The 16,894-nt window shown below is 51.5% G+C and overlaps 1 protein-coding gene across 1 annotated transcript in view; it reads right to left on the reverse strand.

Annotated features, from left to right (window-relative positions):
* Positions 1-16,894, reverse strand: part of PLXNA2 (plexin A2) — a 223,882-nt gene that overhangs the window by 6,438 nt on the left and 200,550 nt on the right. Inside the window, exons 21-30 of the mRNA XM_035280804.3 lie at positions 15,915-16,057; positions 14,973-15,241; positions 12,963-13,029; positions 12,589-12,735; positions 11,786-11,945; positions 11,330-11,433; positions 5,707-5,806; positions 4,559-4,749; positions 2,874-3,043; positions 133-345 (exon numbers count right to left, since the gene is read on the reverse strand). Of these exons, the coding sequence (XP_035136695.1) occupies positions 133-345; positions 2,874-3,043; positions 4,559-4,749; positions 5,707-5,806; positions 11,330-11,433; positions 11,786-11,945; positions 12,589-12,735; positions 12,963-13,029; positions 14,973-15,241; positions 15,915-16,057 (1,564 nt within the window). The remainder of the gene's footprint in view (positions 1-132; positions 346-2,873; positions 3,044-4,558; positions 4,750-5,706; positions 5,807-11,329; positions 11,434-11,785; positions 11,946-12,588; positions 12,736-12,962; positions 13,030-14,972; positions 15,242-15,914; positions 16,058-16,894) is intronic.

Genomic DNA, 16,894 nt, shown 5'->3' on the forward strand with positions numbered 1-16,894 from the left:
GGGCAAAGAGGGGAAGCGGGAGGTCCTGAAGAGATGACAGACACCGTCTGGGTTCTTGCTCAGTGACGGCTTACAGAGTGGGGAAGGGGCAGGGAGACAGGGGCACTGGCCTGTCCTGAGAGTGCTACTGACCTCTCCACCCAGCTCTTGTAGCTGGGGATGTCCTTGGCATAGAGCAGCTTGTTGGAGGGGGAGTCCTTGCCCAGCCGGTGCTCTGACGTTGAACAAGAGTCCATGAAGGTCTGGGCCACCACAGAGAGACAGGCATCCGTGATGCTGCCCTTGTGGATGTCAAATACGAACTGGGGGTTCTTGATCACGTTCACCCAGAAGCGCAGAGGGAGGCTGTGGGGAAAGGCAGAGCAGACTTGAGACTGGAGGCAGGCTGTGCCCCTTCCGCCACCCACTGCTATTCTTCCCCACAAAATGTCAAATCGTCTACCTGAAGGGGCAAAGGAGTAAAACGGGAGAAAATGGGTGCAGCCAGGGCTAATTTAGCCTAAGCTGTTACTGACGGTGAGAAATGGAGAGGCACCGCTGTACCTTAATGGGGGCACTGACCCTGATCTCTAACAACTGAGGGGTGGGCCTGGGTGTGTGCTGTTCCCTCCCGGGAGACTTTTCTAAAGGCCTCTGTGCCCCTAGGCAAGCCCAAGTACAGAGGACACTACATTTTCTCAGGGCTTCAAACAAAGCCACCAGGCTCCTGGAGTCCCTTCACAGTGCCCATGGCCATGGTCCGGAAGAAGGCAGTGAGCAGCCGAGGCTTGGCCTCAAAGCGGGCACAAAGGGCCCCACCTGCGTTCCCCGCCCAGCCCAGCTGCCCAAGCTACTTCCCAGGGCTGGCCCGGCCTTGCTGGGCAGAGGAATGGGCTCCCCTGGGGGAAGTTCTTTCATGACTCTCCCCAGGGCGTTCTTGTATCTGGGCAGGGGCAGAGGGAGAAGTGGAGGCCATTGTTGGCATCCTGGGAATGACTCACTGTAGCTCAGCGATTTTCCCACCCCAAGAGGAACCTATCAGTAGTTAGGAGACTTTCCTCTGCAACCTGGGAATTTATAACCAGAGGAGTTTTCTCAGCTCCTTAAGCCTAAAGCAGATAAGGCCATTTACTCTCCTTCAAAATCAGAACAGCTGCTGTTTTTACTTCCTCTTCCAGCTTTGCCTTCTCTTCCTCCTCTTTGCTTTCTGGGCTTTAAGTCTTTTGACTCCTCTGTGGAACACCGCAGGCTTGTCCTCTAGTCTGAGATGATGTTCCCAGCTCCCCAGTGTATTCTCCTCTTCCCTACTTCATCTTCTCTTGACTCTCATGGGCCCCAAACTTTCCCAAATGTCTCAGTAGTGCCAGGTCTTGGGCAAGATCTGCTTTACTCAGCCTCAAGTCCTTCCATGATGATTTCTGCCCATCCTCCAAACCCAACAGGATCCCTCACTTTCTTTTAGCTGCAGCTGAGAGCTGACTCATCTCTCCTGCCCTCCCCTTCTTCTGGCAGCCTCGGGGAGTTTCTGGTGATCTTTCCCTGGACAGTTGCTGTTGAGGTCTGGATAAGGAAACTCTCTCCCCACCACGATGCCAGGGTAGTACGTTTCTATGACTTGGGTCTGACCAGCACACAGAAGGCACAGAGATGGGGATAACCCCACACTTGCTCTTGGTTTTCCCTGAATTGCCCTCTCCCAGCACTGGGCTGGGGCTGCTCCAAAGCAAAGGGGACCGGCATGCGCAGCCCAGGGAATGCAGATGGAAGGCCTGTCCTGGCAAAGTGCACTGTGGGCTCCTAACCCCAGGATACCCCAAGCCTGTCCATCTCACTCCGCTGTGATCAAAGCTGCAGACTAAGGAGGGCTCAGCGACCACAAGATCCGGGAGGAGGAAGGAATAGATGGGGCTTGGGTCGGCTTTTTCCGAAGTGTTTTGTTGGTTGCTAGGACTTTTGATTCCCAAATAACAGCCTGGGTCCATCTGTGTCGGCTCTGTTTTCTGAGGAGACTGCTGACTCCAGACAGCTGCATGGGCTGCCTGCCCAACCCAAATGCCTGGACCTCCCCTCTCTGTGCTCTGTCCCAAAGGAAGCCTTTTGATGCCAGCTCTTGGCTGGGTCCTGCCTGACCTGAAAGCCAGTCTTTAGCTTGGGTCCAGGTTTAAAACCCAGGAGGAGAAAGTCTCATGCCAGGGGCCTGAGGGCTTCTCCCAATGCTGGTCTGGTTGTGGAGGTGACTTTAAGGAAGAGAACATGCCTACAGGACATTCTCCCTGCTGCTTCCTGAAAGCTATGGCACCAGGATAATCACTTGGCGTTAAGAGATCAAGTTTGCAATGAAATCCTCCCGGCCAGTGGGCTCAAGTCTACAGCAGGTGTGATCTCCCTCTCCAGTGCTGACCAGCTTCACCGGCGGTCTCAGTTTAATTCAGGGCTTCCCAATCTAACGCAGTACCCTAGAACTGCCCCACTCAGAATGCCTCATGATGGCTGGCTGTGAAGCTCTGCTGCAGGCTTCAAATGCAGCTCTTTGCATGGGTCCCCCCAGGCCCCTTCTCCTGAGAACCAGAGATTTCAGAGTCAGGGGAGGAGGCCCTTCCTGGTGGACTGGTCACAACCTGGAAGGCCAGAACTCAAGGGTGCATCCTGGTGCTGGGCCTCAAGCCAGGCAGGCCCCACTTGGCACAGGCAGCTGGGGACCATGTGGGCTCTGCAGAGCATATGTGCACTATTTGTTCCAGCCTCAGATCACCCAGCCCCAGCCGAGAATAGGCTACCCTCTCATCCTCCCATCTCCTGGTCCCCCGTTGGTCCCCATCCCCCACTGGTCCCCATCCCTCGCAGCTCCAGGCCTCTCCAGGCTGCACCTCCTGCTGAGCTCCCCTAGGATGTACCAGTTGCTTTTCCAGGTGTGCCGCACATCTGTGTCATGGATGCTGTGCCTGTCTGCCTGCTCATCCAGGAAATCAAACATGTACTTGATGGCCAGGGGGAGAGCGCTGCCCCGGTGCACAGTGCTGAACAAGGTCTCAAACAAGTCGTCCACGAATTTCTGCAGGGTGCCCTGGAGGAGGTGCGGGGGAGAGTGAGATAGAGGGGGTGACGGGAGATAGCAGATGGGCATACCAGATGGTGTCTTGGACCCATCCTGCCTTGGAAAGTTGTCTGGGACACAAGGCTGTGCAGGCAGTGTTGTGGGGTGGGGAAGGGTACTGTTGGTTAGCTGGGGAGGTGGAAGAAACTGGATCCTGGGGAAGAATCTCTACTCCAACCTGCAGCACATTCCACATTTATGCTTGTGTTCATGGCAGGTGGGTGTAGGCCCAGGGTCTTTGATAGGAAAACAGGAAGTGCCCTGAGTCCAGGCTTCTCATGGGTGAATGAGGGGGCACAGCCTTCAAGCCAGTCTGGAAAGGGTGTCCAAGGAACAAGCTGGAGGACTGGGTGCCTCCTGGCAGGAGCACAGGAGAGTCTGGTCTGATAGGAAGGTATGATGAGGCTTAGGATATTAGTGGCCTGGGACAAGTGGCATCTGTAGTGTGGAATGTGGGTGAAGTGTCTACACTCAAGAAACCCCCGGGCAGAGTGCTGAACCACAGGGCTGTGGAGGGTCTCTGGGGCAGGAATAAGACTGGGCCTGGGTCCCACAGTTTACAGGCTCATGGCACACCTCTGAAGGCCAGTGGAACCTCTAGCCTTTTCTGTTATCTCTTTCTTGGTCTCTTATTGGAATGCTGAGCCTATTGGCAAAGCTTGAATGGAGATATGGGGTCAGGTGGAATACTTATGGGCCACTCTGGGAGCAAGTATGAGAGCTCTAAGTTGGATGCCACTATATTAAATCTTCAGTGGCATTGTTAGAGGGTCAGTGGAAGAGAGTATTTGAAATCTCACCCTGCCTAGAACATAGGGGCCGTTTGATTATCATACTTACAGGCTTATTTTGGTATCTCCTAGGAAGGCTAGAAGACACAGCCTCGCTTCCATCAACACTTGGGGGTAGCCGGGGTGGGATGGGATGGGATGGGAAGGGGAAGCCTCCCCTTGGGTTACCGGCAGAGCCAGGCCTTTGTGCTTTCCCTCCCATGGTGGCCAGAAAGGGGATAGAAAGGCAATGACAATGGAGGCCAGCATATCTGTCCAACTAATATCAGCAAGCAACCCCAGTGTCTTCCTAAAGCTTAAGGGATCCAGAGGGAGAGAGCTGCTCCTCTGAAGTGACACAGGAGTCTCTGGAAGTATGCAGAAAGCTATGATGTTTGCTACTTTTGCCAAAGGGTAGAGAGCAGCAGTGGCCTGATCTTTCGGAAGCCCTGCCCAGGGACCTGGACTATGTTGTTGCTGTCAGTGGAGATCGGGCCTTGAAATGTTGCCCAGGCTGCTCCCATACTGTTGGGCTCAAGCCTTCCTTCTGCCAAAGCACTGGGATTATAGGGATGAGCCACCAAGCCCAGCTGTACCTGGACTGTCTGAATGGGTTCCCTTGAAGGACACACTCCAGACATGCTTCCTGTGTTGTGGAAGGACAGGACATGCTCCTCTGAGGAGCACTCCCTGGCCTGGGCAGAGTGGGAGTTACCTTGGTGGCCAGTAGCCGGGTCAGGTAGATCTCGGACACCATCTTGCTGCCCCGGTCACCCTCCTTCTGGTCACCGTGGTCATGGTTCTTCACCAGATGCCACACCTTGACCCCACTCTCCAGGTCTGGGGTGATCATGGGGGCCCGGGACCGCAGGCTGTCGGGGCTGCCTGTGTACCTGAAGGAGGAGTCTGAGAAGAGGGTGGTGGAGGGCTGTAAGTAACTGATGTCACTGCCTTGCTTGTAGATCCTTCCAGAATCCCTGCCTGCCTGCTACATTCACTCAGAATAAACTCATTTCAGCTGAAAGGGGACCATTGGGAACTCATATATGGTAGATCATTTTAGGGATCTTTGGTTGGCATGAGGACAGAAGAGCCTAAAGGCTCTTTTAGAAGAGGATTTATAAATTCGGTGAATTAGACAGACCCTTGGGAATCTGGGAGTCCCGTCTACTCTGACACTCCCAGCAATGAATAATTAATAGGTAAAAAGTCAATAAGATATTTTCATCAGTGCTTTCATATAAATATAGGTACTAAAGAGCTGCAAGTTGTAATGCTCCTCTTGGGAGTTAAGGGTATCTTCTTGCATGGGGCCTGGGGGATAGAATTTCTTGAGCCCTTTGTGGTGCTGCTGGGTTCAGTCCTGTGGTGCCCTTTGGCTGGGAAGCCCAAGAGCTTAGTGCATACATGAAACCAGAGAAAATAAGGGACAGGGAGGAGGTGCCATCACCTCATTGCCCAGAGGGCACTGGGGGCCTCAGCACTCCTCAGACTAATTTATCGATCAAACTGGGACACTTTTGAGAGTGCCAGGGGCACTCTTAATAATTCAGCTGAGACAACAGGCATAGACTGTGCTGCCCCAGCAACCTGGGATATATGAACCCCCATCCAGGTACCTTCCTGGTTCTGGGCCACTCTGACTCCTCCACTAGGCAGGATTATCAAAGAAAGGGCACATGCTGCCACCTGCTCCCACAGCTCTAAGGGCAAGGCTGCCTGGGAATACCTGGACTGGGGAGGAACAGAAACCTACTAGCAAGAGCCTGTGCGTGGTGCCTGCTGTTAGAAGGGGTAGCGAGTGGGCCCTGCAGGTGGCAGAAGACTGCTCTGAGCTGCCCAGTCTGCCCTGTTGGTTCTCACCGTATCTGCTGATGGATGTCCGGGAGATGCTGGCAGAGGCAGGGATGTTGTAGGAGGAGGTCTGTTTGGGGACCAGAGCCACCACCGACCTGTCTGATACCTGAGAAGGGTACAAAGGTACAGTATGGTGAATGTCGGTGTCTTGGGAAGTTGGTTGGTCAAGTACTCTCAGAGGTTTATCAGATAGGTGTGGGGTAGAGAGCAAGGAGTACAGGAATACTAGAAACAACCATTACTGCGGTTTTTTGAGCTTTTATTGGGTTAGAGCTGCACAATCACATATAATAGCCACTTGCCATGTGTGTTGATTGAGCATTTGAAATGTGGTTAATCCCAACTGAGATGAGCTGTGTCTAAATCGAGATGTACTATAAATATACATTACATGCTGGATTTCAATGACAGTATGGATACAAATATAAACTATCTTATTGATAATTTTTATACTGATTATGTGTTGAAATGTGATCATTTTAGACCAGTTAGATTAAATAAAATATGTAACATTAATTGATCTTTTTATTTTTATCTTTTTAATGTGGCTAATACAGAAATTTTAAATTACACATGTGGCTTGCACATGTGGCTTGCGTTATATTTCTACTGGACAGCACTGAGCTAGACCCCAGCCTCCCATCAACTTGGTGAGTTATGCACAAGTATTCCCATTTCACAGATGAAAAAAATGGAATCATAGGGAGGCTAAGCAATCTCTTAAAGGTCACATAATTAATATATGGTAGAGCCAACATTGTAGCGAGGTCTGTCAGGCTCCAGAGCCCATGTTTTCTCTTCATTATATAGTCTAACTTGGAATTTTATGTCAAGTCACACTGGTCTGAAGCCCATTTTCCTTTCTGGCTCTGCTTTCTTTCTGGCCTGGGTCCTATAATGCCTGGATCACTTCAAATAGTTTCACCAAAAGGGCAGCCACTTTTGGGGACTGAGCAAGAGAGATGGTGTCTTGTCTTGTCCTCTATGAGGGCGCCCCAGCTCAGCACCCAGCCTGCAGGGAGAGGGCTGATAAATGAGGAGCCATATTGAAGACATTTGGGGCCATTTTGATTTAAGATTACCCTCCATCCAATAAAAACAGAGAATCCCCAGAATCGTGGCGATCCAATTAAACCCCTAACGCAGAGGGAATAAAACAGCTATAATAATGTTATGGGCCATAAAACACTCCTATTAAACCATTTTTTATTTTAACAATTTTTATGAACTTTATAAGTTTGATTTATAGCTGCACCAGTCATAAAACCATCTTTCTGGGTCTTAAATTGTCAGTCCCTCTCTCCCACCAAAAAAGAATTAAATGTGGGGAAGTCAAACTATAAATGAACATTAGTGCTAACGAGATTCCCTGATAGCAGGTTTTAGTGGTGGTGTTTAATTTTACCCTCCCTATAAATCTGCGGAAGCCTGGGAACTTTTTTTTAACATCTCTTTGTTAATTAAGATTATGCAGATTTTCTTCTGCAGGGGCTCCAAGGACCTCTGACTCCTGTGAGGGTAACAAGAGGGCAGTGCATTGACTTGATGGTATAAAGCTCCAAGGTTCTGTGCCTGGAAAGTGCCAAGGCTCCATTTCTTCCCAGCTAGAGTAGCTCCCTGGACTTGTCAGCCGTTTGTATCATCAGCACCAGGACTGGCAGGGGGTCAGTCTCTACCTCTGTCTTTCAGGAATTCTCCTTACAACTGACAGCCCAGAAATGATACCCAGAAAGCTTGGCAGGGGCAGGAGTTTACACTCCCAGGGAGAACCGATTACATTATCATTTATAGTTTCTTGTCACCTAATGAAAGATTCACAAGGTGACTCAAATGACCACAGTTCAACTCAATTGCAGGTCTAGTCACTAAACCTCTCTTGTCCTTGGTTTTCTCTGTCTTCACCAACAGGTGGTGCAAGTCCATGGTCAAGATGCCTGGCAGGGTCTGACCTTGACTCTGCTGCTTTCCTCCTACAGGACTTAACCTCTCTGAGCCTTAGTGGTCAGTGGGGATAATAATTGCATGTAGTTTGTGGTGAGAATTAAAGAAGTTAAAACACAGAAAGGCTGAGAGTGGTGCCTGGTATCCAGTAAGCACGCAGTGAATGTTGGTATTAGTGTTGCTATTACGAGCATCATCATCAGAGTCTCCCAAAGGGAAGGATACTCCCTGCTGTCCCCTGTCACTCAGGGCTAGCATGTGGGAAGTGACTTGCACTCAGTAAAAGCTCAGTAAATATTTGAGGAATGAATGCATACATGAATGATAAATGACATCGGGGAATTGAAAGTGCTTTGTATCATGAGCACCATAAGAACAGAATATTTTCTTCTTCTGATTGGGAGCCATAGGCTGGAAAGCCCAGTAACAAGAATTAGGGTATCAGAGATAGAAGCAGCAAGACCTCACTCCTGCCCTTTAGAAAGTCATGATTTGGGGGCATAATGCTATTTTCTTTTGTACTTTCTCATTCAGCTTTAATTGGTACATTACAATTGTTCTACAGGAAACAGTAAGCACCATATGAAGTAGTGGTGGTTGGGCATGGATGTACGTGTATAGAGTTTACAGGGAGTGATGACAGCTGCCTTGTCTGTAAGTCCACATCCTGGGTGCCTCACACTTTCACAAGCCAGGGTTGTTATCTCCATTTTACAGAGGAGGCGCCCAACCAAGGTGCAGAGAGATTAAAGTCATACCACCGATGAGTGGGGAAGCAGGGGTTAAGTACGGTTTCCAAAGCCCCTTCTCTTCCCACTACACCATACTCATGTCCTCTGGGCAGGGGTCCAGGCAGGGTGTCAGGATGGTAGGGGGGGGTACAGGTGAGTGAGGGGATAGAGCCTGGAGAAGACCATTTTTGGGGATCCCCAGTGCCCCAGCTTCCTCTCTGCCCATGGAGGCTCCTGCCAGCTCTAGGGCCTGGTGGTTGGCAGCTCAGTGTCTGAGAGCCCAGCCTGCCAGCCTCTCTGCACATCTTTTCTGAGACAGGGACATGGGGGGATGTTATTAATCAGATGATCCCATGGGTCTTGCAGCCTGAGGCACTTCCTCTGGTTGGTTTAATTTCCCTTGGTGTCTCTTATTTCCAGTTTCTATTTTAGTATTTTTTCTGAATCCCAACCTGTCTACCTGTGCTTAATCTTACAGAGACCCCCAGCCGGGAGTGGTTACCATGGGAAGGGAGAAGAGGCAGGAGTAGATACCTCCTTGATCTTGTCTTCTTCTGTTGGGATGTTTTTTTTTTTGACTGCTCATTCAATGTGTCTGCCTGTGTGCTAAACACCTCACCTTCTACCTTGAATCTATTTCATACAACTGCACGGGGCAGGGATCACCAGGATCCCCATTTTACAGGTAAGAGAAAAGAAAGCTTGAGTAATTTTCCCAAGGACACCAGCTACTAAGTGGTAGCATGTAAGACCTGAAGAGAAGTCTATCCAATTCCCTGCTCCACTGCGAGTCAGAAGTGTAAGCTGCATTAGTAAGATGCTAAAGAGAGGAAGTCCCATGCACCTTAAGGTAGTTGTCCATGTGTAGGGCTTTGCAATATGCAATTTTTTTTTTTTTTTTTTTTGCAGATGTAGAGGTACACAGAATAGAAATCCCTAGGCCTTACCCTAGACCCGTTAAATCTGTTTCTGAGGGTAGAGTCAGGTAACTCCTGTTTTTTTTCTCAGTTCCCTCGTAATTCCAACGGGCAGCCATGACCAAGAATGGCTGCTCTAAGCTCCAGTAGTAGGAGGAAAGCAGGGAGAGGAGAATTCTTTTTAGACTTTTGAGGCCTTAGAGCAAGGCTTAGTAGGAAGGGGACATCCTAGGATGTTGAAGAGGCGGAGAGAACCTGCTCTCACCTGGTAATGCATCAGTGTGTCTGGGACGCTGAAGAGGGGAGAGAACCCGCTCTCACCTGCTAATGCATCAGTGTGTCTGGGACGTTGAAGAGGGGAGAGAACCCGCTCTCACCTGGTAATGCATCAGTGTGTCTGGGACGCTGAAGAGGGGAGAGAACCCGCTCTCACCTGGTAATGCATCAGTGTGTCTGGGATGTTGAAGAGGGGAGAGAACCTGCTCTCACCTGCTAATGCATCAGTGTGTCTGGGATGTTGAAGAGGGGAGAGAACCCGCTCTCACCTGGTAATGCATCAGTGTGTCTGGGACGTTGAAGAGGGGAGAGAACCCACTCTCACCTGGTAATGCATGTGTGTCTGGGATGTTGAAGAGGGGAGAGAACTCGCTCTCACCTGCTAATGCATCAGTGTGTCTGGGATGTTGAAGAGGGGAGAGAACCCGCTCTCACCTGGTAATGCATGTGTGTCTGGGATGTTGAAGAGGGGAGAGAACCCGCTCTCACCTGCTAATGCATCAGTGTGTCTGGGATGTTGAAGAGGGGAGAGAACCCGCTCTCACCTGCTAATGCATCAGTGTGTCTGGGACATTGAAGAGGGGAGAGAACCCACTCTCACCTGGTAATGCATGTGTGTCTGGGATGTTGAAGAGGGGAGAGAACCCGCTCTCACCTGCTAATGCATCAGTGTGTCTGGGACGTTGAAGAGGGGAGAGAACCCGCTCTCACCTGGTAATGCATCAGTGTGTCGGGGACGTTGAAGAGGGGAGAGAACCCGCTCTCACCTGGTAATGCATCAGTGTGTCGGGGACGCTGAAGAGGGGAGAGAACCCGCTCTCACCTGGTAATGCATGTGTGTCTGGGACGCTGAAGAGGGGAGAGAACCCGCTCTCACCTGGTAATGCATCAGTGTGTCTGGGACGTTGAAGAGGGGAGAGAACACGCTCTCACCTGCTAATGCATCAGTGTGTCTGGGACGTTGAAGAGGGGAGAGAACCCGTTCTCACCTGGTAATGCATCAGTGTGTCTGGGACGTTGAAGAGGGGAGAGAACCTGCTCTCACCTGCTAATGCATGTGTGTCTGGGATGTTGAAGAGGGGAGAGAACCCGCTCTCACCTGGTAATGCATGTGTGTCTGGGACGTTGAAGAGGGGAGAGAACCCGCTCTCACCTGCTAATGCATGTGTGTCTGGGACGTTGAAGAGGGGAGAGAACCCGCTCTCACCTGGTAATGCATCAGTGTGTCTGGGACGTTGAAGAGGGGAGAGAACCTGCTCTCACCTGCTAATGCATGTGTGTCTGGGACGTTGAAGAGGGGAGAGAACCCGCTCTCACCTGGTAATGCATCAGTGTGTCTGGGACGTTGAAGAGGGGAGAGAACCCGCTCTCACCTGCTAATGCATCAGTGTGTCTGGGACGTTGAAGAGGGGAGAGAACCCGCTCTCACCTGGTAATGCATCAGTGTGTCTGGGACGTTGAAGAGGGGAGAGAACCCGCTCTCATCTGGTAATGCATCAGTGTGTCTGGGACATTGAAGAGGGGAGAGAACCCGCTCTCACCTGGTAATGCATCAGTGTGTCTGGGACGTTGAAGAGGGGAGAGAACCCGCTCTCACCTGGTAATGCCTCAGTGTGTCTGGGACGCTGAAGAGGGAGAGAACCCGCTCTCACCTGGTAATGCATCAGTGTGTCTGGGACGTTGAAGAGGGGAGAGAACCCACTCTCACCTGCTAATGCATCAGTGTGTCTGGGATGTTGAAGAGGGGAGGGAACCCGCTCTCACCTGGTAATGCATCAGTGTGTTGAGCCGCTTCCAGTCACCCTCGATCTTGGTGGTGATGTCCTCATCTTGTAGCACGACCCGGGCTATCCGTCCTTGGCGCCACTCTGCGTAGAGGGGGTGGTGCAGGGAGCAGCGTGAATGGGATGAGGGCTGTAAGCCAGTGTCTCCCGATTGTGCCTCCTCTAGGGACCTGGCAACCGGACTCCCTCAAGTTGGTACCAATGACAGAGCCTAGAGACATGGAGGGCTCCATGGGCCCAGGCAGCGGAGGAAATACATGGGCCTTCCCAGAGACAGCCACATGTCAACAGGCAGTGCCCGAAGGGGGAAGAATTTCCCGTGGGCCTCACTTGCCAGGGCACACTCATGCCTCCTGGAAGGGTTGCATGCAGGGCAGGGCTTCCCTTCTTTCACCCCTCACCCGCTGCCCTCACACTCAGAGTCCAGCCTTCCTACCCAAGTCCATGTCCACCGCCCTTGGCCGCTGGGAATAGGGCACATTCTTATACACTGCATCAAGAATCTTCTCCTTAACCTGTGTGATGGTGTCACAGTTTAACACCTTCACTGGGATCTCTGGACTGTTCTCGTTGTCGGGGTTGACGCAGTTCAGGATCTACAAGTGGGGAACAGCGGGTGAGAAGGATGGGAGTCGAAGGAGTACTTTGAGGGAGAGGGTCAGGACGGTAGAACCTTCTTTTTCCAATGTTCACCCTCCTTAGAGGGGACATAAAGGTGATTTTCTGGTCTGTGACTTGGTTTCCCTCACCTTCGTAACATCTGCCAAATGAAAGCCTGAAACATTGTGTCCACCTCTTCTTTCTCAAAGCACCAGGACTCTACTTTCTAGCTCCTGGATGGCTTACGGGAGACTACAGTCCTGGAGTGAGGCACCCTCAGTGTTTTCAGATGGTTCTAGATGTATCAGAGATGAGCCTCACACTTCCCCAAAGCCTCTATGTTAGGAACCAACATACATCTTTCCCATAATGCCAATTACCTGATACCTAATGATGGGTGACCTTTTTTCTCCCCCAATATTGTTTAGGGTAACTCAGGGTATGGAGTGCTTTCAGGCCTTACCAAATGAGATGGGGCCGAGTGGAAGGGCCCTGCCTGCCTGCCTGCCTTGCTCTTGGTACACTTAGTTGCTTTTGGGCTCACCCCAGACCAGCCTCCCATCTTCTTTATCGACCCCCCAGAGTAAGGGGCAGAAGTAGAAGAAACGCCTGTGGGCCAAGAGCTTCTGGCTTCCTCACCAGGGTCTTGTACTCGATCTGCTGTCGGATGAGCTTGTCTTCGCTCAGAGAGTAGCGGGCCTCACCCGTGATGGCATCAATGGGGCCCTTCTCCATCTGCTGCTTGATGGCACAGTAGAGCATGAAGAGCGGTTCCCCTGCGCACTCCTGTGGGCACACACAGGGCAGGAAGTGTGGGCACACCTCCTTGGGCTTGCACCTTTTCCCCTTCTCTCTCAGAGCCAGGCCAGTGGAAGGAGGAGCTTTAGCACACCCAGGCCAGGTAGGTTCCTGCTCCTGAGGGAGGGGGGTCCCCATGCAGCCCTGTGGCCGGGATCTGAGCAGCAGTGTATCCTGCCCTGGACTCTGGGCCCCCGTCTCACTCCCTTTCTCACCTTTAGGAACTTGTGCAGGAGGAAGGCGAACCAATTGGTCAGCATCTTTTCAGCCACAGACTCTGTCCTGGGGAAGGGAGAAAGGATAAGGGGCAGTCCTTCACAGAGGGGTCCTGCTGGTGGGGCCTGGGCTTGTCTCAAAGTCTCCCAAGAGAACAAACAGAGCATGCGAGAATGCAAGGTGGGAGTCAGGACACCTGGGTTCCAGCCCAGCTCGCCCAGTAACTAGGCTGTGACCTGGGGGCAGGGGTGGCTTCTTTCTGGGCCTCAGTTTCCTCTGAAAATGGTGAGGTTGGCCTTTTCAGCCCTGATGGTCCACGATTCTCTGAACTGCTTTGGCTGCATCTGGGACAGGGGCTGTGGATAAAGGCACCTCAGCATCCCATAGGACTGTAAAGAACCAGTTCTTCCAACTCACTTCTGGCTTCACCACAATAACTAGAGAGTTTCCCGGTCCCTCTGGGCTTTGTTGCCTGCCTGAGTACTCTGTTTTGCCTATCTAGAAGACGCCTGGTCCCTTCCCCTCCAAAAACAGTCAGGGTCAGACTGCCTTGGGTTCAAATCCTGATTCTGCTATATGCTGGCTGTGTGACTTTGGGCAAGTCACTTAATCCGTCTGGTTTCCGTTTTCCCTTCTCAAAATGGCGAGAGTCATCACAACATCCACCCCGATGGTTGTTGTCAGAGTAGAATGAGTTAATATTTGTAAAGTGCTAAGGAAAGTGCCTGGCACCTGCTAAGCGCTATGTATTAGCTGTCGTTATGACTGTCATGTGGGGTCTTGGATCCCAGCCCTCAGGTAGAGAGCAGTGCTTAAGTGTTTTGCCAACAGGGGATTTGCTGGAGCAAGGGCTGGCCCCCCCTCCCCTTCCTGTCCCAGGGCTACAGATCTGGGGATTTGGGAAGGAACAAAGCAGCTATGACAGACCCTCAGTGAAGGGGATGCCAGAGGGGTATTTTAACTCCCTGCACGTGGTGCAAATTATACCCTCTGGTTGCAGTAAATCCCAGGCATTTGCCAGGGCTGCTCAGCAATCCAGGCCTGGGAGAGAGTGACAATGGCAGAAAAAATTGTAGCTTTCTCCCCTGGCTCCTCCCAGCACCCTCTCCCTGAATTGTGCCTGAGATTAGCTCTAATTTAAATACAACAGTTCTTAATGAGAGTTTCTAATGCTTGGATTGGCAGGATGGGGTCTCAGCGCTCATAAAACAAAGCCATTCTTCCTCCTTCCTCATTCTACGTGGGGCCTGGAAACCTCAGACCTTGCTAGGGGTAGGCTAAAGAGGAGGGGTGGTGAATGCCCTCTGTCCAGAGGAGCTCTGAAGCTGTGCCCCACTCCCCACTGCCGCTACAGAGGGTGGGCTCAGGGGATGCTGAGATTCAGATCCAGGAAGCTGAGCTCAGAAGGCACAGCCTTCCAGGCTGTCCAAATCCCTAGCTCAGTGCAGTGCAATAGAACCTTCTGCGATAATGGAAATATTCCTGTCTGTGTGGTCCGGTATGGTGGCCGCTAGCGACAATGTGGCCACCAAGAACTTAGAATGCAGCTAGTGCTAGGGCGACGGAGGAGCTAGATTTTACTTTCTATTTCATTTTAATTTCTAGCAGCTACCCGTGGCTGGACAGCACAGCTATAGAGGCACGGGGAGGAAGAAACTGCGAGTTAGGAATTATTTTTCTCATTTTGTCTAGGAGGAAACTAAACAGCAGAGAGGTTACAACCCTGGCCAGAAATCACAAAGCCAGCAGAAAACAGAGCTGGGACTCCAGCTGAGATCCAAGCCAAGGTCTGAGCTCATCCATCACACTTGGGCCACTTCTGACTCTGGTCTCCCTGGGCTGAGGGAAAATCAGATTCTGCCCTGCAGAGACATAAGGACGCAGGCTGCTCTGAATGGGTGTCCCTTCTGGGGAATGGGCTTCTCATGCTGCTTGGGCCTGCTATAACGAGGTGCTCTGTCCCCGTTTGGACTCCTGCCACCCTCTCCACCCACTGCTGTGGGTCAGACCTCCGGAGAAGCAGCTTGGGGTGGTTCTTGTTCTCCAGGTTCTTATCGATGAGGTCAGAGAGCAGCTGCTTGAGGACATCGGTGGCATACTCCAGGCGGCCCTGGAGGCCGGTCATGATGAGCGAAGCCACGTTGCCCCGGTCCCTCATGGAGAAGCTACGCTGCAGCTCCAGGGTGCGGATGAAGGTCAGCAGGAACACCTTGTTGTTGATGAGCTGGGCGAAGAGCTTCAGGGCCTTCTCCACGTGCTGCTGCCCGTTTCCCTGTACCTGGGGTGTGGTGTGACGGGGCAATGCCCTCAGAGTTCAGGCATAGGGTCTCCTACCCGAGGGTCTCACTGACACTAGCTGTAGGATCCTATCTTTGAGGCTTATAACCACGCCCACCCCATTCTACCCACGCTCAATGATGTAAGAACAGCTGGTCGTGAGGTCGACAGACAGCCTGCTCTGACCTTGCACGGGCCTGGGGAGGCTGGGATCCATGCAGAGCTCCCAAAGGGAAGGCTGCCTGATTTTCCCAAGGATAGCATAGGAGATGCCCCCTTAAACTTCTTCAGTTGACTAGTCTCCCCTTAATCTCCTCTGCCCGGTTTATTATCTTTAGTAAAACAAACCAACAAATGAACAAACAAACCTCATTGAATCTTATATCTTTCTTTAAGCCATCTTAAATCCATTTTAGAATGAGGCAGGATCTTAGTTAATTAGTTCAGTCATTAATTAAAAAATGACAAACAATGAGCCTTACCCTGGAATCATCCCAAAGTGTCTGCGTGCCCCTTGGCCATAACCTTCCTGACAGCTCTGTTGCTGAGATGTGGTTACAAACTACTGAGCCCTCTTCACTGCTAACCTTACTCTGTGCTGCTGGGTCTCAACTGCATTTACTGGGCTACCTAGGGCCTGCATCCCTGCCAGGTGGTTGGGAGGTAGGCGTTACCTCCAGCTCTCGCAGGACGGGGTGGTCCTCGATGCCTGGGAACAGGACTCGCATAGCGTAGGTACGATAGTCCAGGTAGGGGATTCCCGAGCGGTCAAGGTCGCTGGTTAGCTCATTGATATCCGTCTGGAGCTCAGCAAAAGCTATGAGAATGAACAGAGAGGGAGGCTCATGGGGAAGCCCCAGTCGGGGGAGGGGAAAGAGGGAGAAGAAGTTTGCCAAGGAGGAGGGGAGGACCTGGGGTGTAGCAACTGGAAGATTATGGGGGTGTGTCTCCAGAGGGTGAGGCTACTCCCAGCCTGCCTTTTTAAGGTGATTTTTATGTTATTTTCTCCTCTACACTTATCTATAATTTTGAATTTTCTCTTTACATATTGCAAGTATAGTTAAAACAAGGAAAAAAGAATACCATGATTGGTCTGTTGAGTAAAGATCCCAGAGCTGCTGGAGGCAGGTGAGAGACCGTGGTTGAGGGATCCAGAAAAGACCAGAACAGGGAACATGCTGCCCTTTTCCAAGCAAGACAATAAATCAAGATGCAAAAGCCTAGGGGAGGCCTGGCCATCAGACACTCAGCTGAGAGTCGAGTTTGGGAAGGGAAGGGCTTCAGAAGCCTCGACTTGGTGGTGGTACGCCTGTCTTCTGGCTCCTTCCTCTCCCAAACTCACCAGCCCTGTTGCCAGAAGGAGGCTTGGCTCCACGTGTTCTATTTCCCAGCCCAGCTATTCCCTGTCATTCAGCAGAGGGCTTGTTTCTGATCTTGACATTTGTGGCAAAAGGAGAAATGTTTTCATTCCTAATTGAGCTGTTTACCCAGAGAGCCCACCAGGTCCTCAGCCTAAGAGGACGCCCAGGTACACTCGTCACACCTCGAGGCTGTGGTTGCGTGGGACACGGGAGAAAACACAATCTGCACTCCCACACACGTCCACAGCCAAGGACATCAGCAAGCGGCGTCCGAACGCTCAGCCGGCAGTGCT

Source organism: Callithrix jacchus, chromosome 19, assembly GCF_049354715.1.
Source record: "Callithrix jacchus isolate 240 chromosome 19, calJac240_pri, whole genome shotgun sequence".
Classification (NCBI taxonomy): Eukaryota; Metazoa; Chordata; class Mammalia; order Primates; family Cebidae; genus Callithrix; species Callithrix jacchus.